The sequence below is a fragment of the Papilio machaon genome, chromosome W, assembly GCF_912999745.1.
Source record: "Papilio machaon chromosome W, ilPapMach1.1, whole genome shotgun sequence".
Taxonomy (NCBI): Eukaryota; Metazoa; Arthropoda; class Insecta; order Lepidoptera; family Papilionidae; genus Papilio; species Papilio machaon.
Genome location: NC_060015.1, coordinates 4,708,045 through 4,731,941, shown reverse-complemented (window position 1 = coordinate 4,731,941; position 23,897 = coordinate 4,708,045). Strand labels below are relative to the sequence as shown.

Genomic DNA, 23,897 nt, shown 5'->3' with positions numbered 1-23,897 from the left:
ACCATTACATATGTGACTCTTTGTCCATATTAGGACGTTTCTTAAGAGTCTCCCACCAACCACCATTATATATTTGACTCTTTGTCCATATTAGGACGTTTCTTAAGAGTCTCCCACCAATCACCATTACATATTTATAAACAAGGAGATCATTGTGACTATTCCAACTACAGACCGATTGCAATATTGCCAGCTATAAATAAGATTGTTGAGAAGGCGATAGTGCTAAGATTAAGTCATTTTCTTGAAAAAAATAGCATAATTACAGACAAACAACACGGATTTCGAAAATCGCGTAGCACGTCCTCGGCCCTCGCGCGTTTTACAGACGACATTAATGAAAGCCTAGATAGTAGAATGTATGTAGTCCTTTTATTTATAGATTTTATGAAAGCTTTCGACACTCTGGATCATGAGCAGCTGCTCACTGCTATGGACGAGTGCGGAATTCGAGGGCCAGTTAGTCAATGGTTCAAACAGTATCTGAGCAATAGAACATTATGTACAAAGATAAAAGATACTATCGGGGAGGAGGAAATTATAAGCTCTGGAGTTCCTACTGGATCGGTGTTTGCCCCCATAGGCTACATTATGCACGTAAACAGCATGGTGAATGTAATTAAACACTGCAAGACCTATATGTACGCTGATGATACGTGCATGATGTACGCAGACCGGGATATTACAGTTATTGAGAGTAAAATGCAATCGGACTTGGTTAATGTCATTAAATGGTCTCACGATAACGGAATTATAATTAATATACAAAAGACAAAATGCATGTTGCTCCAATCGCCATATTTAAATAAGCCGAGGGCGTCCATAAACATTATAGGTCATTCGTACGAGTGTTTGCACAAAACAGAAAACATAATATGTAATTATAACTGCAAACCAATTGAATTTGTGGATAAATATAAATATTTAGGGTTAACTATTGATACTACATTTAATTGGAAGTTGCATACAGAATTAGTGTGTAATAAATTAAGATGTATTTTATATAAATTCATATATCTTAAAAATGTAGTTGATAAATGCACTTTACGTATGCTGTACCATGCTCTTGCCGACTCAGTAATTAGCTACGGTCTATCTGCTTATGGACGCACATTCCGAACTTACATAGATAGAATAGAACATCTACAACTAAGATTTATTAAACTATTAGTTGATAAAGAAAGTAAAAAGAAATGTAAACAGAGAGGTGATTACAAGTTATTGTTTAAGCTCAGTGGTATTCTACCAGTTATAGAAAAAATCAAATATTTGTTGGCAACTGAGCAATGTAGTAAAAATTACTTTCTCGATAAAAAGTATGTGTATGGTAGTCTAAGAAAGTCAGCCCGTAATGTGTTTGATGAACCATGTGCGCAAAACTATTATGGAGAACGGACGCGTAGATATCTGGTGCCGCGATTATTTAATGCATATGAACTTCAAGAAGATAGCCTGAAAAAAGGCAGCGATAAGAAAAAATTCAAAGCGCTGTTACTAGATACCTACGCTACCGAGTAGGTAATTGTTTCATTTGTAGCTTAATTTATATTTATATTTTAAATTTTAGCGTCTCATTTGTAGTAATAAGTATTAGTGTATTGTAAGGATTTTGGGTGCAGTTTTTCGCCAATAAACTGCTCTTGCAGTTTGGCGAAATTATTTTTTTGTTATCAAATTTGATGTACTGCTTAAATAAATAAATAAATAAATAAATAAATAAATATGTGACTCTTTGTCCATATTAGGACGTTTCTTAAGAGTCTCCCACCAACCACCATTATTGTTGGTTGAAGAGAGTCCGACTTACAATTACAATTCTATTGGTAATATATAAATTACAGGTCATACAAGTAAAAGCTATAATATCTATTTTATAAAACAAAATCTCACTACTCAAATATTTTGAATAACGATGAGCACACAATTAATCTATTATATATATATATATATATATATATATGCATATTTTTAGTCAAAATATTCTTCGTAGCTATACAGAGCTTTCTGGATAAGCCGCTGTGACGTGCTCCGGCAGGCGGTTGTAGACAGCAGGCCCCATGACGTGAGTCGACTTCTCCGTCTTAGCCAGTCGATGCGCCACTGGAGCTAGCTTGTCCGCGCCGCGAGTATTCATACTGCTGCTACCGGATTCCTTTTGCGTTTTGAAGTCGCGTAGCGTTTGACGGGTGAACATCGCCACCTGGAAAATAACTAACGACGGCAATGTTAAAATCTTGTTTGAAATAAAAAACGATTTTGCCGAAGTCGTCTGCGGTACCCTAGCGATCGCCCTAACCGCGCGTTTTTGCATTCGGAATGCCCGATCCCTGTCGGCCGCGCGCCCCCACAGGTCGGTGCCGTACTGCAGCAGCGAGTGTACGGTCACGAAATAGCAGGTGCGGACGACATCAGCGGGGACGACTCGCGCGAGCCAGTGCAATGCGAAGCACGCGGCGCCTAGTATAGCGCATAACTTGTCTATGTGCGAGCCCCACGTGAGACCAATCTCGGTCAATCTCGAAACCTAAAAATGACGTACAGCTTACTTGTTTGATACTAGTACTACCGATTGAGACCGAAAGATCCTGGCATGTACTTCCTGATATTCCAAAGTGTATGAAGTGTGTTTTTTTAATATTCAATACGAGGCCGTTCCACTCGGCCACTGCGCGACCTCACGCGCGGTCGCGTTCAGCCGCTGTTCGAGCTCGGCCGGCGTTGACGCGCACACGACGACAGCCACGTCATCCGCATACATAAATGTTTCGCCCGAAGTTACATTTTCCGACAAATCGTTTAGTAGCAAAGAGAAGAGTATGTTAGAAACCGACGAACCCTGCGCTACTCCCGTGCTCGTGCAGAGAGGTTCCGATCTAACTTCATTTCCTCTATCGACGACTACTTGTTCCCGATGTTTCAGCAGGTCTGTAAGTAAATCATGAGCGTTCCCGGTTATACCGTAGTAGCACAGTTTGCAGGCGAGCACGCTGTGGTCAGCGACGTCGAAAGCCTTCGACAGATCACAGCAAAGGACTGCAACCTGAAGCTTACGTTCGCGAGCTTCGAGCACGCGCCGGAAAAGTTCGCGAGTCAGCGACGTGGTGGAGCGCCCGGCCCGGTAGGCGTACTGTCGTTCGGACAGCGCACCCGCTTCGGACAGGTATTTCGTAAGGCGGGCGCTGATGCCGTTCTTGAATATTTTGACAAGGGCGGGGATCACCGAAACGGGCCTATATCCGTCTATGTCATCCCTTTGGCCCCTCCCCTTAAACAGTGGTGAAATTTTGCTTAATTTAAATGACTTCGGATATACGCCTTCGTCGATACACCTATTGAATAGCTCCGATAGACACGGAGACAAGGGCTTCGCGACTATGTTTAATAGTTCCATTGAGATATCGAACACGAGTAGGTAAGAATTAGCTAATTCTTAACTTTATTCAGCTGTTCATTTCTCCATCAAGTACATGTAGATCTATAACAGATGATCTTAAGCAGTTTTATAAACATAATCTAACACATCACATATTTGACAGCAGTCATCCATAACTTTATTTAGCTGTTCAGCTGGGCAACCAGATACGCCATCATTCAGCGTATCTGGATTGCCCTAATTCTTAACTTTATTCAGCTGTTCATTTCTCCATCAAGTACATGCAGATCTATATCAGATGATCTTAAGCAGTTTTATAAACATAATCTAACACATCACATATTTGACAGCAGTCATCCATAACTTTATTTAGCTGTTCATTACATGCGGATCTATATCATAGACAACCCATGTATGAAGTTGGTGTAAGGATAGCAGTTGTTTATTCAGAAATTAACTTCATTCAGCTACTAAGTCTACCAGATAATTCTTAATTCTGAGTACATGGGCCCATAATATACATCTTTCATAACAAATTGCAAACCGCCTACTTAATTTATTGTAGCAAGGTATTAGAATGGCATCATATAGCTCGTGATGAACAATTTTTACTACATGAAGACCACTTAACCTTTTTTTCACTATAATTACTTGCACTCGATCTTCAATATTCAACACCATATTTTTAAAAGGAATTCTTAAAAGTAATGTACTGAAAGTGCTTTTCTTATTTACTGAACGAATGAAACAAAATATCTCAATTTATAACAATTTATTTCATAAAATTACATTTTGTTTTTCACACTGTCGTCTTCGACACTGTTAGCACTGCACTTTGTAAATAAAACACTGTTGAACAACTTAAACTCAATTTATTTAATCTTTGCTTAACATAATGTCTAGAAGATAATTCGAAACGATACTGCGTTAACAAAATAGGTCAGCGACATCTACCGAGCAGTTGCGTAAATAAACATAAAAAATAATTGATCGCTGCGTGTAAAACAATACAGCGCCATCTAGTGAGCGAATCGATTTTATTCTTATTTTACATATTTGGACATACCGCCCACCAAGAACTTGTTCTTTACATATAATATACACAAAGCTATACAATAATAAATTGGTAATGCTGACCAAAGAAAAGACAATCAGTTAAACTACAAAATAACCACTAGAAAAAAAACAAAAAAACTACTATTTAATTGTTAAAGTACTTCGGTAATCAACATAACATATGAAATACAAACAAAATAAAAAGGAAACAAACATAATTTCTATACAATAAGTTGGCCGCCCACCGTGAAATACTAACAAATAATAAAGTACAAAATTGCTAAAATTAACATCTATACAATATTAATATACATCACTATTCAATGCCAACTTCTGACTTTGGAAGAAAACATAATTTATTACAAGGTCTCTTTACGATACCATTGGTCGTTTTTATGGTTACCACCCGAGTAATATTATCCTTGCCTGTATGTTTTTGTATAATTCTTCCCAGTATCCATTTTGCCGGAGGCAGGTTCTGATCGTGTATAATAACAACGTCATCAATTTCTGGCTCAATTCTTTTTGTGATCCATTTATATCTCTGGTTCAAGGTGACTAGATATTCCGCTGACCATCGTTTCCAAAAATCGTTCACCATCTTTTGAGTTAGTTTCCATCGTTGAAGACCGGTAATGATGTTATTGCTAGAGTAATCTCGATCTGGAATAATAATCAAAGGCTCCCCAACAAGAAAATGTCCCGGAGTCAACGGTAAAGGATCGTCGGGACTATCGCTTAATTGACTTAGAGGCCTAGAATTTAGGCAGGCCTCTATCTGAGTTAAGACGGTAGCCAGCTCTTCAAAGGTGAGGGTGCTATCGCCCAAAATTCTTTTTAGATGAGCTTTGGTGGAACGCACACCTGCCTCCCAAAGTCCGCCAAAATTAGGAGCCAGTGGAGGTATATAATGCCAAGTCGTACCTTCACTAGCCAATAAAGTACCAATCTCTTTCGGCAATTCTGAAGTGGCTCTGTTAAACATATTTTTCAACTCCTTATCGGCACCGACAAAATTGGTGCCGTTATCACTGTATAAATTTTTACAGTGTCCTCTTCTGGACACAAATCTACGGAAGGCGGCAATGAAACCATCTGCAGTTAAACTTGAAACGGCTTCCAAATGAATAGCACGGTTAACCATGCAGATGAAAATACAAATGTACCCCTTATAGGTCTTTGAACCGCGCCCTGGCGAGAATCTAATCCTAATGAACCCAGTAAAATCCACACCAGACGACTTGAATGCTCTCTCCGGCTTAACTCTAACAGATGGGAGTTGACCCATGAATGGATTTCTCTTTTGTCCTGAGTATCTGATGCAAGTTACGCAATCTCCATAACATTTTTTAACGTAATCCCTAGCTCTCAATATTCAATATTTGGATCTCAAATAATTAAGCATTACCAATGGACCTCCATGCAGTGTTTTTAAATGTGCATCATAAATAACCAATCGTGTGCCCTAACCAGAGCAGACAAGGGAGAAGTCATTCCGCCTCGGCTTCGGCCAGTGAGCGAAGCCCGGGACCACTATGTAAACGCCTTCCTCGAGTTTCAAGCCCTCACAAGAGCAACGAGGGAAGTAAACCTCGCCACCTGCAAGGAGATATTAGACGCATTTGCAGGCAAGAACGAGACAATCTTAAAAACCAAGCTCGAGGAGTCAGAAGCTGCCATATACAACAACATCACGTCCGAGACAATCCACGGCACAATGAAGACACATATGGCGGCATATAGTAGGTCAGCGGGCTTCGTCGAGCTGGACGAAGCAGAGACGGAAAGAAAAGGGAAGACAACCTATAAATCTCCCCCCGATGACCCCATTGTTGTTGTAGCCAAAAGCACAAAGGTCGTTTTAGAGCATAAAGTTCTCGAGATGGCGGAAACCATTTTGAGCGCCGAGGACCTAGACAACTGGACTGTGCCGACAATAAGGTGGGTCAATGGTGTCCCTGGGTGCGGCAAGACAACCTGGGTGGTCAATAACTTCAGCCAACAGGGAGACATTGTCATCACCACAACAACAGAGGCGGCTAAAGACCTACGCGAGAAGCTCATGAACCGCATCGGTCCCAAAGCGAAATCCAAAGTGCGCACAATGGCCTCGCTACTGGTGAACGGGCTTAGAGATCACAAGACCTGTTCCCGACTCATCGTAGACGAGGCACTCATGAATCACTTTGGAGCAATCGTGATGGCCCAGCGGATCAGTGGCGCCAAGGAAGTGCTTCTGTGTGGTGACAACAATCAACTCCCCTACATAGACAGAGAAAACCTCTTCACAATGGAGTACACTCGCCCCAACCTCATAACCGGAGTAAGTCAGGAATTGCTATGCACGCACCGAAACCCGTTAGACGTAGCATATGCGCTAAACGAGATCTACAGCGGCATATATTCGTCTAAAACCCAAGTGCGTTCGTACAAGATCGGAAGATACACAGGAGCGAAAATACCTACATCAGTACCCAACACCCTTTTCCTAGTGTTTACCCAAGAAGAAAAGGAGAATCTACACCATCTTGGTTACGGAACTGGTGAGGGATCGCGTCTGCTGACGGTACACGAAGCACAAGGGTTAACATACGGGACGGTTATCATCTTGCGTTCCACAGCGCGGAAGCTGCAGCTGCACGACAGCGTACAGCACGCTGTGGTAGCGGTATCCAGGCACACGGCCGAATGTGCGTATTACACGGACGACCGCCAAGACGCAACAGCAAGGCTTATCCTGAGGGCAACGAACGCGCCAACCGACAAAATCATCGCCTATAACACAAAAATGGCGATGAGAAACCGAGACGCGGCGATCGTAGAAGGTCTCCTAAAAATGAGAAACACTACATCCGTCGCCACAGTTTAAATATTAAAAAAAAAAAAAAAAAAAAAAAAAAAAAAAAAAAAAAAAAAAAAAAAAACAAGTAATAGTAATAAGTATAAGTAATTTAGCAAGTAAGTTTAGTATAGTAAATGGTAAAAAAAAAAAAAAAAAAAAAAAAAAATATAATTAAGTTAAATTATATGTATTTATAAGTAAGCAGGAACAAACAATGCAGCACAGGGATATTAATAAAAAAAAAAAAGATAACTAAAACCTGTGCAGGAAAGAGTACGGACCAAGCGTCTGTAGATGTAAAAATATTAATAAAAAAAAAAAAAAAAAAAAAAAAACCAATCGTGTGAGATGACTTGCACCAGGCAATATGATAGAATGTTTCTTATCAAAACATTCTTGAGACTGTTGGATGCGACCACCGACTCTTAGCACCCCATTTTCATCAAAAATGGGGCAAAGCGTATGAAGTTTGCTAGATTTAGACACGGATCCGGTAGACTTTAACTGTTTGATTTCTTCCTTAAAATGTAAATTCTGAACGTCTCGGACACAAATCGTCAAAATATCATCCATCTCTTTCGGTGTAATATTATCTCTAAGCCTTCTATCTTCTTTAGGTATTTTCCAACGTGACACTCTTTTACAATACGATAATACTCGCAATAGATTTGGTAACCTCGAAAATCTTCTCCATATAAATTCTTCATCTAATTGAATGACAGTAGTCATAGCCTTAACGGGTCTCTGTTCCTCCTCGGTCGTAAAGACCTTCTGAACAGGGAATTCAATATTGTCCTCATCTTTTAACCATTCAGGACCATGCCACCATAACATATTTTCCTTAAGGTCTTCTGCTGGCAAACCGCGCGAAGCACAATCTGCAGGATTGAACCTAGTGCCCACGTGATTCCACTGATCACGGCCCATCATAGTTAGAATCTCAGACACGCGATTACTAACAAATGTTGTCCATCGGCTTGGTTCACCACGAAGCCACGCTAGCACCACCGTGGAGTCAGACCAAGCATATAGGTTCTCTTTACTAACCTTCAGAACTTGTGATACTTCGGAAATTAATTGAGCTGCCAGAAGAGCTGCACAAAGCTCCAAGCGGGGAATCGACACTTCCTTCTCAACTGGCGCAACACGGGTTCTAGCTGTAACCAAATTCACATTGTAATTGCCCTTTTCATCCCTAGCCTTAACATATACAGCTGCAGCGTAAGCTGTTTGTGAGGCATCGGCAAATGCATGCAACTCGACGTGATTGCCGCGCTTTACTTGCAACCACCTCGGTATGATTATGTCTTTGACCTTAACCAAACTTCTTTTAAATTCAAGCCATTCCTTTAACAGATTTTGTGTGACTTCATCATCCCAAGACAAACCTGACTTCCACAATTTCTGCATGTAAACCTTAGCAGTAACAACTACAGGTGCGATCCATCCTAAAGGATCGTACAGCCTCGCTATTTCTGACAATATCTTCCTTTTAGTGATGGGGCACTCGGTTTCAGGCAATTTATGTATATATTCGAATCTATCCGTGTTCTTATTCCAGCTTATACCCAAAACCTTGACCATATCATTTTCTTTAAAAACCAACGATGAATCCGCCCTTTGCTTATCTGTTTTAATGTATTTAAGTAATTTCTCACTATTTGTGCACCATTTCTGTAGATTGAATCCTCCAGCCTTCATTACTTTATTCAATTGCTCGTAAATCTCAATGACTTCATCTTCTGTTTCTCCTCCCGATAATAAGTCATCCATATAAAAATCTTCTAGTATTATTTTTGCCGCTATTGGATACTTCAATTGTTCATCCTTGGCTAATTGTTGTAGACATTTTACTGCTAAATATGGTGCACACGACGTACCGAAAGTGAGTCTTACCAATTTATAGCATTCTAATTCCTGGTTTGGGTCGAACCTCCACAAAATTCTTTGGCTATCAGTATCCTCATCTCGCACTCGAATCTGCCTATACATTTGTTCAATGTCTGCCACCACACAGTATGGATGTAATCTCCATCTCATCAGAATGTGTCTTAGATCCTGTTGAAGCTTAGGACCTATAATGAAACAATCGTTTAAAGACACATTGTTAGAGGCCTTGCAAGACGCATCAAAGACACACCTCACTTTGGTTGTATCTTTATCTTCCCGCACAACAGCGTGATGTGGGAGGTAAAAAACTTTCTTAGACTTGTCGTCCGTAACTTTAACCATGTGGCTCTGATTTATGTAATCTGCTATTACCTTTTTGTATTCATCATATAACCTTGGATTTCTTAATAATTTCTTTTCTAATGATATAAATCTTCGTAGTGCTGTCTCCTTCGATTTGCCCCTAAAACACTGTGGATCATCGTCTTTATACGGCAACGTTACTACATACCTCCCGTTTTCATCTCTTGTTATAGTCTTCTCAAAAATTTCTTCACAAATTATCTCATCTTTCGTCATACGCTTTTCTATACTCTCTGATCCTCTCTCTATCTCCCAGAATTTGCTTAACTGTTGATCTTCTTTCACTTGTAGATGTAGACTTATGATTCTTGGATTTGATTGCTTGGCCGTCTTAACTCTTCCTGATAAAATCCAACCAAACTGTGTATTCTGTGCAATAGGACCACAGTCGGTTGGGTGTCGTTTTAGGCCCTCTAATATAATTTCGCTCAAAACGTCAACGCCTAGAATAATATCAACTCTGCTCGGTTCTCCAAAATGCGGATCTGCCAGTGATAAATTCTCGATTTCTGGCCAATCCGTGATGAACGTTGAATTATTTGGTATAAAAGATGTGAGAGTGCTCAACACATAGGCATTAACTGATATCGTAAATGAATTGTGACGTGATTCTACTTGAAATGACACCATGCTCTGAGTGCGCGTCTCTCCGTCGCCCACTTCAGATATCACACCATTAACTGAAGATCGTTTTAGACCCAAGGCTTGAACTGTAGCTTCATTAATAAAAGATGCCTCGGAGCCTTGGTCAACGAGTGCTCGTACTATTTGAGAATATCCGGTGTCTGATTTGATCTTAACTACAGCTGTAGCTAGTAATACCTCACTTTGCGTCTCATGTGCAAAATTAGTTGAAATCTTAATATCTCTCTCAGTATTTTTAGATAGCTCACTAAGCTCCTTTGACTCGGCAGGAGCCTGATTCTGATATTCTTGTTTTCTATCCAGATGTAACAGACTGTGGTGGCGTTTACCACAGCGTCGACAGCATGTTGATTGACGGCAAAACCTAACCGAATGATTATGTGCCAAACAATTGAAGCACAATCTCTTTAATCGTACAAACTCGGATCTCTCTTATGGGCTTTGCTCGCCAAATTTTTTACATTGAAATAGAATATGTGGTCCAGAACACATAGTGCAGGCTATATTTTGCGAAGTAGCTCCACGTTTCTCAATAGTGGAATGGAATGGCTTGTGCTTTACTATTGCTTTAGGTAGATTTACCATTTCCAACGTTCTGAAGCGTGTCTCCAAAAACTTAGTTAGATCTAACCAGGTGGGTAGTGAATTTGATTCAGATTGACTAACGTGTATCTCCCACTGCTTCCGGGACTCAGGATCTAACTTAGACACAACTAAATAATTGACGATGACATCCCAATGGTCCACATTAATTTTTAAATTCTTCAATGATTTCAAACATGCAGTGGTAGTATCTAACAGTTGCTTTAAGCCTACTGCTGAATCTGAAGGGATATTTCGCTGATAAAATAACTTCTTCATTATTTCATTGGTATTATATCGTAAGTTATTGTATCGCTGGATCAACAGTTTCCACGCTTCAGCATAATTTGTTTCTATCGTCGTCAAGTTTTTGAGCAGATTTGCAGGTTCTCCCGACAAGCTACTCTTTAAGTAGTGCAATTTTTGTACACCACTTAAACTTGTATTCTCGTGAATAAGCGAGACAAACATGTCATAAAAGGTTTGCCATTCATCGTATGCTCCTGAGAATGAAGGCAAATTGATTTGAGGTAATCTCACTTCACAAGTTGATGCAGATGTCTCTGCGATAGCACCACATTGCCTTGATGTCGATGGAGAAATTGCACGTAAATCTTCTTTCATTTTAACTTTATAATCTAAGTAGACTTCTTCAAATGCATCAATAGTGTCGTTTTTAAAATAATATAATTTCTTCCTATCGTCGGCTGAGACTTGAGATATTATTTCTGTGTGTTGATTAATGAATGTTGTGTATAAATTCTCTAATTGTTCGAGTCTTGCTTCTATATAAGCTGGTGTAATCCGCTCCTTGGGAGACTTTTTGTAATTCTGAAACGCCTTCTGCAGACGCTGCCATTGGTCTTCTTGCTTCACAAGAAGTGGGTCCATTTTGAATTATTTTTGAAAATTTGCAAGTCCCAGTATAGCCCAACTTAAAAATTTTCCAAGTCCTTTAAGATCAAAATTTTTCTAAGTGTCAGTGTAATACAACACAAAAATTTTACAAGTCCTTTAACACCGAAATTTTCTAAGTCCCAGTATCACACAACACAGAAATTTTTACAAGTCCTTTAACACCGAAATTTTCTAAGTCCCAGTATCAAACAACACAGAAATTTTTACAAGTCCAAATCACTATTCCAATATTCTAAGTCTAAGTCTTTAACACCTTTTCACTTGAAACACTAATAATTTTTCTAAGTCCAATTTAACTTTAAAATTTTTCTAAGTCCTAAACACTTTAACAGTCACTTCACTTTACTCACGATTTTACAAGTCCAATCTTCAACTCCAATGTTCCAATGTTCCCGGGTTTCGGCACCAGATGTTAGCACTGCACTTTGTTAATAAAACACTGTTGAACAACTTAAACTCAATTGATTTAATCTTTGCTTAACATAATGTCTAGAAGATAATTCGAAACGATACTGCGTTAACAAAATAGGTCAGCGACATCTACCGAGCAGTTGCGTAAATAAACATAAAAAATAATTGATCGCCGCGTGTAAAACAATACAGCGCCATCTAGTGAGCGAATCGATTTTATTCTTATTTTACATATTTGGACACCACTTATACAAATATAATGCATTTTTTAAGTTACTTGACTTACCCTTAACCTTTTTTATTTCAGATGTTAAACTGTTTATAAAATATAACTTGGCACGTAAACCTACAAAATCTGTTATCAGATCATCACCTCTGTTAATATAGACTTGAACAAGCAGGTAACGAAACGTATTATGTTGTCAGTAATTAGTCAAATTTTCGACCCTTTAGGTCTTGTAGGTCCGTGTGTTGTTGAAGGCAAAATTTTATTACAAGGTCTTTGGTTGATAAAGTCTGATTGGGATGAACAAGTACCAGACAAAATAAAAACACTTTGGACATCCTTCTCAAACTCTCTATTACATCTTAATACTTTAAAGATTCCTCGTTGGGTGTTGTCTGATAAAGCGTGTTTATATGAGCTTCATATTTTTACAGATGCCTCGGAACAGGCGTACGGGTCTTGTGTTTACGTGCGTTCGATAGATGAGCAAAATCAAATAAAGGTTAGATTATTAATCTCTAAAAATCGCGTAGCACCGATCAAGCCTACAACTATTCCACGGTTAGAGCTTTGTGGGGCATTACTAGGAACTAGACTATACGTAAAGGTCATAAATGCTCTCCACTTACCAATTACAAGGTGTTATTTTTGGTGCGATTCAACTATTGTTTTACGCTGGTTATCTATGCCATCGCATTCATTAGATCCGTTTGTGCGCAACCGCGTTCATGAAATACAAGAGAGTACTGCTGACCATTCGTGGAGATACGTATCGTCTGGAGACAATCCTGCCGATTTAGTATCACGAGGCGTGAAGGCTAATAACATTGGGGAATGTACGTTGTGGTGGTCAGGACCTGAGTTTTTGGTAAAGTCCGAAAATGATTGGCCAAAAATGCCATCTTCGGAATCTACTTACCATTACAACGAATCACAACTATTAACTACGGCGAATTTAAATCACGAGTCGGTGTTTCGATCGTTAATTAATAAATTTTCTAACTTCAATCGTCTTGTAAGAGTAATGTCATATGTTCAACGTTTTGTGTATAACCTTAAAAACAAAAATAACAAAAGAATCGGTTTACCTACGAAGGACGAATTAGATCAGGCCTTTAAGGTCGTAATGCAGAATGCCCAAATTGATATGTTTCCCTATGAATATGTCTTGCTACAAAAGGGTAAATCGTTTGTAAGGGGTTCAAATTTAGGGTGGAAATTTGTATGGAAGTATCGTCATTCTGCTAATTTGATATAAATAAATATGAAATTAAATTTTTGAAAAATTTTGCCCCCAAGGGTGCTAAATGCTTTGAGTTGTGACCATGTCACTATATCGTCTCTTTCAGATAATAACGCGGCTGCATTACCTGATAAACGGCTAGTAACAACGTGGTATATATATCAATTTTGTTTGTCATTACCGCAATATCTTTCGATTACATATTCACATTTTCTTATATATAAGTTTAAATGTCTATTATCTCCTTCAAAAATAGGGATGATTTTTAAAATTGTGTCGGGAACGGGCACTATTTGAACTTCCATTTTTTATAGCACTTAAAATTAATTACACAGTTATAAACTAAACATGCACAAATTAAATACAATATAATCACACACGAAATAATGTTATAACTTAATGCTACAATACCATACAACGATGTGGAGTTGTTATGGCTAAAAACCAGATAACGCGCTACCGAGAAAAGTCTTATCTCAAATAGCACAATTTAATAGACTTAAATTTCCAACGAAGGATTTTAACTTCAAGAATATACATGGAATAGGATTGTAAGGAAGGCAAAAAGTTGTACTCACCAACCGACTGCTAATCACATGTTGACACCACTAGGTTTTACTCGAAAAGACAAATTTATTTGATTTAGGAAACGTAGTATTAATCGCGTCGCACTCGCGTAAACTCAGGCGAATTTGGACACCCAAATACGAAAGACAACACTACTGTTAACGAGCGTATCCTGTCCGCAGCGCCAGTCTTGTTTCGATGTCCCCTTAATGTGTTTTTAAAAACTAACTTTATTAATTAAAACTATAATTAAAGAAATACATTTAATTAAACTATTGAATACGTCCTACAAATTCTCCTATACCTTACGTAATACACTGATGCTGTTTATTATATCATACATCTTTTTCATTATTCAATGATGTCTGCTTCCTTTAATTTTTCAATAATTGATACAATTTCATTATCATGATTACTATTGCCAGCACTTTTTGATGCGATTAGTAATTTTAACCTTTCAATTAATTCATTAGGATCATCCCAATAAACGTAGTCAGTATCGTTTTTATATTTTTTAAATTTACACAATGAACCCCCAGTTTTGGTTTGTAAATTATTTTTTTCTATTTTATCAATTTGGTCAGAATACAGTGGGTTTATTATTTGATAGTATTTTATTCCTTTGTCACCTTTCATTTGCCCGTTAGGATTATAGTCTCGTTTATGCACATGTGTACTGTCAAGCATTTGTTTGTACATTACTTTATCTTTATCTGTTACTATTTTAAGATTGGGTTTATTACGTACTAAAAGTTCTTTTAATCCTGGAGTAAAATCATATTTGTTACCATCTATTGTAATAATATACGATTTATCATCATTTGGTTCATTTTTTTAAGCGACATATAGACTATAGAGTTCCCCATCATTAATTTATTATTTTCACTACGTATTTCAAACGGCACGTTTATATCACCATAGATATCCATAATGTCTTCTTTTTTGAGGGAAATGTTTGTATTATCGTTTTCCTCCGACTCAGAGTTTTCATCATTTTGTGAATCAGAACATTCTAATGCATCATTGGAGCTCGCTGTAACCAAATCCTTAAAATCTTCATATTCTATGGAAGAATCTTTTTCATTTAAGATTTTGTTATAATTTTCAAGTTTAGTCTCTATGATAGTATCATTCAAGTCATTGTTTTCAAGGTTAGAATTATTATTATCATGATAATTTTGTTTTTTTATACGAATAAGTGTCTCCAAAGTGTCTTTTTTAAACTTTAGGTTAGCTTCATCTTTCTCGTTGTTGAGCTTTTTTATTTAATTTTTTATATTATTTACTGATTTTATAAGTTCTTTCTTTATTTGCATATCCATCATAAATTGGAATGTACAAACGACTGATATGTACAAAGTCTTGAACTTTAATGAATTGTTTTTATGAAATAATGGTATTATAACTAAGGTTTAAAAATATATGAATGTGTCAAAACCTTGTCTATATCTTCCATTATTTAATTCTATCTTCTTCTTAATTCAATCTTTATTAATACTAATAACTCTAAATTGACTTTTCCATATATACGAACAAAGAGTCTTGAATTTTAACCAACTCATATCTGCATTCACATGCTCATTGTAAATATGCTTTAAATTAGTATCATCTTGTTTAAAAATAACAAGTAAATTAACATTATCTCGTAGTAGTTGCTTAGGTATTTTTGAATAAGTTTGGGATAGATAAAAACAATCTATTTGTCTATGTCTTCCCATTGTAAAGTAATTTCTAATATTCGTCTGCTTTTCAGATGCAATGTCATCAAAAATAATAATAGAGTTTGGTAATGCATCATTTGGATGAAGAACCTCTTTATCATCATTAAAAATGAATAGGTCCGCTCCTGAGATTTTCTTCATAACTTCACTCAAAAAGCGGTATTTTGGTTGGAAAGTAGTTTTTGAATATAAATAAATATGTCTAAATGTAAGTCCATTTTCATGTAATAACAAACTTAGCATAACGTTCGTTTTACCACAATTAGAAGGGCCACACATTATACATCAAATCGTATTAGGCAGTAAAGGACTATGTTTATATGGATTCCTCGATTATTACTGACTTTTAAGCTATTTACTTTTAAGGACAATGCTTGCTTTACGAATTTCATTTTTAAATGCAATGCTATTTGAACTGTTAGTCCTTATATATCAGCCAGATTACTAACCACAATTTATATTGCATAAAAACATAAATAAAATACATATAAAATATATAAAATTTATTATTTACATAAAATTTCACATATTATAATACTTATGCATTAATTATTACATTGGTTTAATGAATAAACATATCAAATAAACAATGTCAACTACATTACTTTTAATATGATTATAAATGATAAATAATTCCCAGCTATTTTTACACATCGCTGGAATAATCCATGAATACTGAATCACAATGACCCCATGGTAATGTATGTATCTGATCAGGTAAAACTTGCACTTTATCATCGTTTCTATCTAACACTTTTTTATCGATTTGTTGAGAATATAACATATGTTTAATGGATTTTATCATGGACATTTTATGTCTAAGAGTATCATTTGTTGACAGTACATTCTTGTAATCTGTCAATTTTAATTTTTTTGACACTGACCTCGAAATACCCTTAGCCTTTTTTATTTCAGATGTTAAACTGTTAATAAAATATAACTTGGCACGTAAACCTATAAAATCTGTTATCAGATCATCACCCTTCTCATGTTTCCATGATCCAGGAATTTTCAAATTTATTTGCGGAATATTATAAGGATTATTCTCATTGAAATTACTTGTATCAAACAAGGAAAGATTATCATGCATATCTTGATAAAAATCATCACAATAAATTAAGTAAAGTAGGCTATCGGTATCAGTATAGCATAGTTCAGATTTATTTCCATATTTTTTTTTATAAAGTTATAGTGAAATTCATATAAATGTAACTTCGAGTATTCTAAAACAGTAAATCCAATGTAGATTGGCCTATCTAGAATAACTCCAGGGGGGTACCGATACCACTGGTATTGGAGAATCCCCCTCCGCGCGTTTACGCCTGAACTCCCGCTTGGAGTTTGGGCGTAAGCGCGCGGGCCGCCCTGCGTATTCTGGGGGGGGGGGGGGCACCATTCCGCTCGTTGCTGGAGCTCGGGGCAAAAGCAAGAAACGCGCAGCGGTTTCCCCTAAAACGTTCGCCGTGGACGTGTGTAACATTAGGGGACTCCACTCTAACTTGGAGGCCGTCCATTACCACCTACGGATGGCTAAACCGGCCTTGCTTTTCCTTACTGAGACGCAGATATCTCCTCCAGCAGACACATCGTATCTATCCTGCCCGGGATACAAATTGGAACATTCTTTTTTGCCTCGGGCCGGGGTGTGCGTGTACGTCAGAGATGATGTTTGCTCTCGTCGCCTCAGCCTTCTTGAAGGCAGGGACCTATCCATTTTGTGGCTGCGCGTAGATAGCGACGACCATCCGCGAGTCTACGCGTGCCTCTATAGGTCCCATAGCGGTAATGCCGAAATAGACCGACTCATGGAGCAAGTCCAAACGGCTACAGATTCTGTCCTGGAGCAGATCCCATCCGCCGAGATTGTGGTACTTGGCGATTTTAATGCCCACCATGCCGAATGGCTTGGCTCTCGAACCACCGATCACGCGGGGAGATCTGTCCATGACTTTGCCTTGTCCTATGATCTGACGCAGCTGGTTACATCGCCAACGCGAATACCAGATGTGGAAGATCATACACCTTCCCTGCTGGACCTTCTGCTGACCTCACATCCAGACAGCTACTCGGTTTCCGTCGACGCCCCCTTGGGGTCGTCGGACCACTGCCTGATCCGCGTCGCCCACGGCTCAAGCCAAATGGCTTCCGCCGAGTGTGGCACTACAGGTCAGCAGACTGGGATGAGATGCGGTCCTTTTTTGCATCCTACCCATGGGAGCGAGTTTGCTTCAAGCTGGACAATCCCGATGCCGTTGCCGACTCTGTCACCGATGTCGTGCTTCAGGGGATGGAACTATTTATTCCGTCATCTGTCGTGCCTATCGGGGGCAGCTCTCGGCCCTGGTATGGTCGATCCTGCAAATTAGCAGCGCGCTACAAGCAGGATTGTTACCGAGCCTGGGCTGAAGCGTCAGCGGCTAGGGATGTAAATACCAGCCTGCTCAAAAAGAAGTACAACTCCGCCTCCAGGTCCTTCAAAAGAGTTATTGCCAAGGCAAAGTCGGAACACGTGGCTAGCATTGGTGAGAGACTGGTGAAACTTCCTTCGGGAACTCGTGCGTTCTGGTCTCTCGCCAAGGCTGTCCAGGTTCCCCTGTTTTTGTAAGCCATCTTTACCACCTTTGCGCAGGGGGGATGACTCGTTGGCCCACACAGCAAAAGAGAAGGCCGATCTTCTAGGCTCTCTTTTTGCGTCGAACTCGACTCTGGAGGATAAAGGTAGCTCACCGCCGAATATCCCGTGCGGTGACACCTTCATGTCCGAAATCCAGTTTCGCCAGAGATCAGTACGTAAAGTGCTGCATTCTCTGGACGTCCACAAGTCGAGTGGGCCTGACGGAATTCCTCCCATCGTGCTTAAGACTTGCGCTCCTGAGTTGGCACCGGTTTTAACGCGCCTGTTCCGGTTCTTCTACTCCTTAGGCATCGTCCCGAATTCATGGAAGACTGCCATAATCCACCCGATCCCAAAGAAAGGCGATAGCTCGGATCCGTCCAACTACAGGCCGATTGCCATTACCCCTTTGTTCTCAAAAGTCATGGAAACGACCGTCAATTGCCAGCTTATGAGGTACCTTGAGGAGCATCAGCTGATTAGCGATCGGCAGTATGGGTTCCGTCAGCGTCGCTCAGCTGGTGATCTTCTCGCGTACCTCACGCATCGATGGTCGGAGGCTATCGAGGGCAAGGGGGAGGCCCTGGCGGTTAGTTTGGACGTGGCCAAAGCCTTTGATCGGGTGTGGCACAAAGCACTTCTTGCGAAGTTGCCTTCCTACGGGCTGCCCGAGAAACTATGCGCCTGGATTTCTAGCTTCTTGGAGGGTCGGAGCATCAAGGTCGTTGTTGACGGTGCGTGCTCTGACCCGAAATCAATCAACGCTGGTGTCCCACAGGGCGGTGTACTGTCGCCCACATTGTTTCTTCTGCATATCAATGACATGCTGCAATTCAGCAACATTCATTGTTATGCAGACGATAGCACGTGTGACGCACTGTACACGGCCCGTGCCAATGTTTCTCGGGCTACTGCCGATGAGAACCGGACCAAACTTGTGTCTGAACTGGAGACCCTACTGGGTGAAGTTTCGGATTGGGGTCGACGAAATCTCGTTGAATTCAATCCCAAAAAGACACAAGTATGCGCCATTACCGCTAAAAAACAACCCTTTGTCGTAAATCTTCGTTTTGAGGGCACTCCCCTGGTTGCCTCAGCCAGTATCGGTTTTCTCGGCGTTGACATATCGAGTGACGTTCAGTTTCGCGGTCACTTGGAAGACAAGGCCAAGCTGGCCTCCAAAAAGCTGGGTGTGCTCAGTAGGGCGAAGCAGTATTTCCAGCCGGGCCACCGCCTACAACTGTACAAGGCGCAAGTTCGGCCCCACATGGAATACTGCTCGCACCTCTGGGCGGGAGCACCCCAATACCAGCTTCTTCCATTTGACCGCTTACAACGGAGAGCGACTCGAATCGTCAACGACCGAGCTCTTACCGATCGGCTTGATACTCTGGCCTTGCGGAGGGACGTCAGTTCCCTCTGCATTTTTTATCGTTTATACCACGGGGAGTGTTCCAAAGAACTGTTTGGAACGATTCCTGCCGCCGAGTTTCGTCATCGGACGACCCGACAGACCGCCAGGTACCATCCATACCATCTGGATGGCTGGCATTCCACAACAGTGCGGTTCTCGCGAAATTTCTTGCCGCGCACGGCCGCGTTGTGGAATGGTCTGTCCTCGGCGGTATTTCCAAACCAGTACGACTTAGAGTCCTTCAAGAAGCGAGCATATCTCTTTCTTAAAGGCCGGCAACGCATCTGTAATTCTCGTAGTGTTGCGGATGTCCATGGGCGTCGATGATCACTTCGGTGTTCGCGCCGCTCGTTTGCCCCCTTCTCTTATAAAAAAAAAAAAAAAAAACTTTCTCCCTATTCAACTCTATTGCTACAAAATTTTCTGAAAATATTGTTATGCTCTTTAAATTTGGTTTTGTTACCAATCTTTCAGCATCTAAATATTTATTTGTACGATTATCATATTATTTCCATTTTGACACTAATCTGACATCTGCTTGCTTACGTTTGTTTTCTATCGTTTTTCCGAATATTGAATTATTTAATAACTTGAAGAAATCTTTTTCAAATACTGTTTTGGAATTTTGACGTAGACTAGTATTAAGCTCTATGTATTTTTTGAGAAAATTGTCTTGTCTAAAACTTATTACACGGTGTATATTTTTTAAAATCAAACCATTGTTAAGACATTCTTTTAAATAAGTATAATGGATCACATAATTATGTTTGTCATAAAGATTTGCTATCAATTTTTCAGCTGTCCCATAAGAGGGTACAATCTTTTCGATAGCAAATGGTAAGTCTTTATGCTGGTGATGTAAATAATCTGGGTAATCTAAGTCTACTTCCAAGATATAACCAATATCACTATCATCTGAAATACTAAGTAAATCAAAGTCAATAACTTCTTTCTGAGTTAAAAATTTATATTCTGATATCGGAAGCTTTTTCATCATTGCATAGCCATATAAATTGTTAGAATCAAGATAAATCAAATAACTGCTTGGAAGTGAACTATTAAAATTTGGTAAATATTTATTATTTGCCTTAGCATGTCGAAGAGAACATTGTGCTAATCCACCTCTAATTCCTTTTTCTAATAATTCATACATTTGCAAGTCATTTATAAGCTCGAGTTCAGTACCGGTATAAAAAAGCATAGCATCCCAACTTAAGCTTGGTGAGCTAACATAATAAGCTGGATCTTGTTTATAATAATGTAAACTCATTTTTCTAAATTTCTCGAATATATCGCATAATAAAAGAACATCACATTTTATGTATAAGTCTGTATATTCGCCAAGCGATTTAATTCCGAAAACTTTGTAAACTGTTTGTGCATGCAAATACATTTCATCAGATATAAATATGTTCCTTAGTTAAACTATTAAAAAAAAATTCTTTTGAGGGTAGTTGGGAGTCATCAAATTTTGACCAAGAGTTTAAGTAATCATATGGATAAATACCTTTTTTTCTTATTAATTCAAATTTATTTTTGTCGCTAAATTCTTTTGATAAATGATAAAAATCGCTTTCTGTTAAATTTTTACTTAGTGTGTCGAGACTAGAATTCAAAAACTGATAAGAATCAATAAATTTTATTTGAATGGGGTGTTTATAATATTTACTTTTTATTATTTTTGTGAATGACATATATTTTTCCTTTGTTTTCGGTATAATGTTAATCGAACCTTCATACTTCGCTAATTCTTCAATGAATAAATGTGAGTCATACCCAGCTAAGTTATGGAATACAACAGGAATGAATGGACAAACTCTGTACATCAAATTACAGTGCGAGTGCGCCGCACCTCTATACTCTGATGTAATATGATCATGATCTCGAACTCTGTCGTTTAACAATGATTTTTTACATATGTGACATAAAGTAGCGTTGTTATATTCTACTTCTTGTTCCGAGGTTAATGGAGTGATCGGTTTTTTTTCATTTAATATTTTATGTATACGTACAGCATCTTTTATCAAACATTTCACAAACATTTGCACACAGTCTTTACCTCTGTATGAAACATATTTGTTTAAGTCATCGTTATGTGAACAACATATGTAATACGCAAAACATGAAGGTTGGTGTACTTTTAGATTCTGAGTTTTAGTAGAAATACTTTCATCGCAGTCAAAGAGCAAACATTCAAAATCAGCGTAAATAATAAAATTAGTTTTTTGTTGTCTCTCGTAATGTTCAAATTTTAATATAGAGTTTTTTTCAGGTAAAACAGATACAATTTTAGAACAACTATGAGTTTTGTATCTTGCTTCTTTACTGAAAAATTGTAAACATTTTTCACATAAGTAAACTTTTCCTTTATAGTGAGTAACTTAAAGTGAGTGAGTGACAGCGGGTTACTGTAAACTTTATTGCGTTTAAAAAAATATTTTTGTCGTATTTTGCATCCTAAAATATATCGCGGAGTGAAGCACAGTGTAGTATAAACAAGTGGTATTGTTATCTAATCACGATTCGTCCAAGTTAACAACGAATGTGCTTGTAATATGTGTGAAAGTTTTTTTTGTCATACCTTATAACTTCGGCATAATTTTGAGCTCGGCAACAGTGATATTAAACCCAATGATTACATTCTAAAGTTTTCTAAAACCATTATTTTAGTGGCTTAGTGGCTTAAGGATAAAAATATTCAACTATATTTTCAACAACTTAAAACATTTTGTTTTAATATAAGTGGCGCCATCTATGGACTACAATGCCAAAGTGCCGTTCGTGTGGCAAATACGCGGCAAATGCGGACTGTATTCGCTGTTCCAAATGTTCAAATGCTTACCACCGCGCCTGCAGCGCAGTGCCTGTTGGGCGTAGCCCAATAGGGTTTACGTGCCAGGGCTGCAAAGCTAAGCCTGCTGACAACGTCTCGTCAGAAAGTTCAAGCCCTGGTGACGACACAATGGCCCCTGGTAAGGGTGAGCCTGATCATACCCGTATGCTTTACGAACTCATCCAAGAGGTGAAGGGACTTAGAAGCGACCTCAAGGATACAAGAAGTGAGATACAGCAATTTAAAGCAGATTTGCAGGCATGCTGCGGCCGGATAACTTTAGTCGAACAAAGAGTTATCGAAGTCGAGAAAAAAATCGACACAAAATCATCCGACAACGTCCACCTTGAAAATATGATAGCGGACCTGAAAGTACAACTAGACGAACGTGATCAAGAGTTGTTGCTAAATGACGTGGAAATAGCGGGACTGCCAGAGGAGAGAAGCGAGAACGCACTCCATCTTGCCAGCGTTGTGGCCGTAAAGTTGGGGCTGACGCTGGAGGAGCGTGATATCGTGCACGCGGAACGACGGGGCGCCGTGCGGCGCAACCGCAGCGACGGGGAGGGTGCGCCGCAGCAACCGCGACCGTTGGTCGTGCGACTGGCGCGTCGCGCTCAGCGCGACGCCATGCTACGCGCAGCGCGTGTCCGTCGCGGCCTCTCCACGTCCGACATGAACCTGCCTGGGGCGTCGAGGAAGGTTTACGTCAATGAACGCCTCACCCGGAACAACCGGCAGCTGTTTGGTAAGGCGCGAGAAGCGGCTTCCCGTGTACAATGGAAGTACGTGTGGACGAAAGGTGGACTGGTATTTACAAGGAAGGATGACGGTAAGGCTGTTGAGCGTATTCGTACTGAACAAGATATAAATAAAATTTTTGTTTAATGATTGGTTGGGCTACACGCAACGCTAGAATAAATTCTATCTGTATACTTTATATCTATTATGTATTACTTCATTTAAATCACCTTTTCAATTACCATTTGTTAAAATTAAATAGCTTGCGTGCCGCAGACTTACCCACAATAACTTTTAGTCCGTTCTTGTTTACATTTTTTTTTCTATACTTTTATTTTCTTATTTTACTATTATTACAAATATTTTGTTCATGTTGGATAGTAATAAAACATCATTCTATTTACTACGATGTATTGTATTACAATTTTATACAAACATTATTAAACAGCCAGTGCCTC

General features: G+C 39.0%; 2 protein-coding genes across 2 annotated transcripts; one reads left to right on the top strand and one right to left on the bottom strand.

Annotated features, from left to right (window-relative positions):
• Nucleotides 1–7,771: 7,771 nt before the first annotated feature.
• LOC123722956 lies at nt 7,772–11,642 on the bottom strand. The gene is made up of 3 exons (XM_045685508.1): nt 10,801–11,642; nt 7,948–10,533; nt 7,772–7,790 (listed from the first exon to the last, which is right to left on the bottom strand). The coding sequence occupies exons 1-3, from the start codon at nt 11,640–11,642 to the stop codon at nt 7,772–7,774; spliced, it is 3,447 nt and encodes a 1,148-aa protein (XP_045541464.1).
• A 10,987-nt stretch (nt 11,643–22,629) lies between these two features.
• On the top strand, nt 22,630–23,598 carry LOC123722955. The gene has a single exon (XM_045685507.1). The coding sequence runs from the start codon at nt 22,630–22,632 to the stop codon at nt 23,584–23,586; it is 957 nt and encodes a 318-aa protein (XP_045541463.1). The 3' UTR covers nt 23,587–23,598.
• Nucleotides 23,599–23,897: the final 299 nt, after the last annotated feature.

Bases quoted from the DNA above. Each gene is read 5' to 3' on its own strand.
- LOC123722955 (XM_045685507.1), top strand. From the start codon at position 22,630: ATGCCAAAGTGCCGTTCGTGTGGCAAATACGCGGCAAATGCGGACTGT.
- LOC123722956 (XM_045685508.1), bottom strand. From the start codon at position 11,642: ATGGACCCACTTCTTGTGAAGCAAGAAGACCAATGGCAGCGTCTGCAG. The intron at 10,534-10,800 runs GTTAGATCTAAC...TCATTCGGTTAG, and splicing joins TCAAATTCACTACCCACCTG to GTTTTGCCGTCAATCAACAT.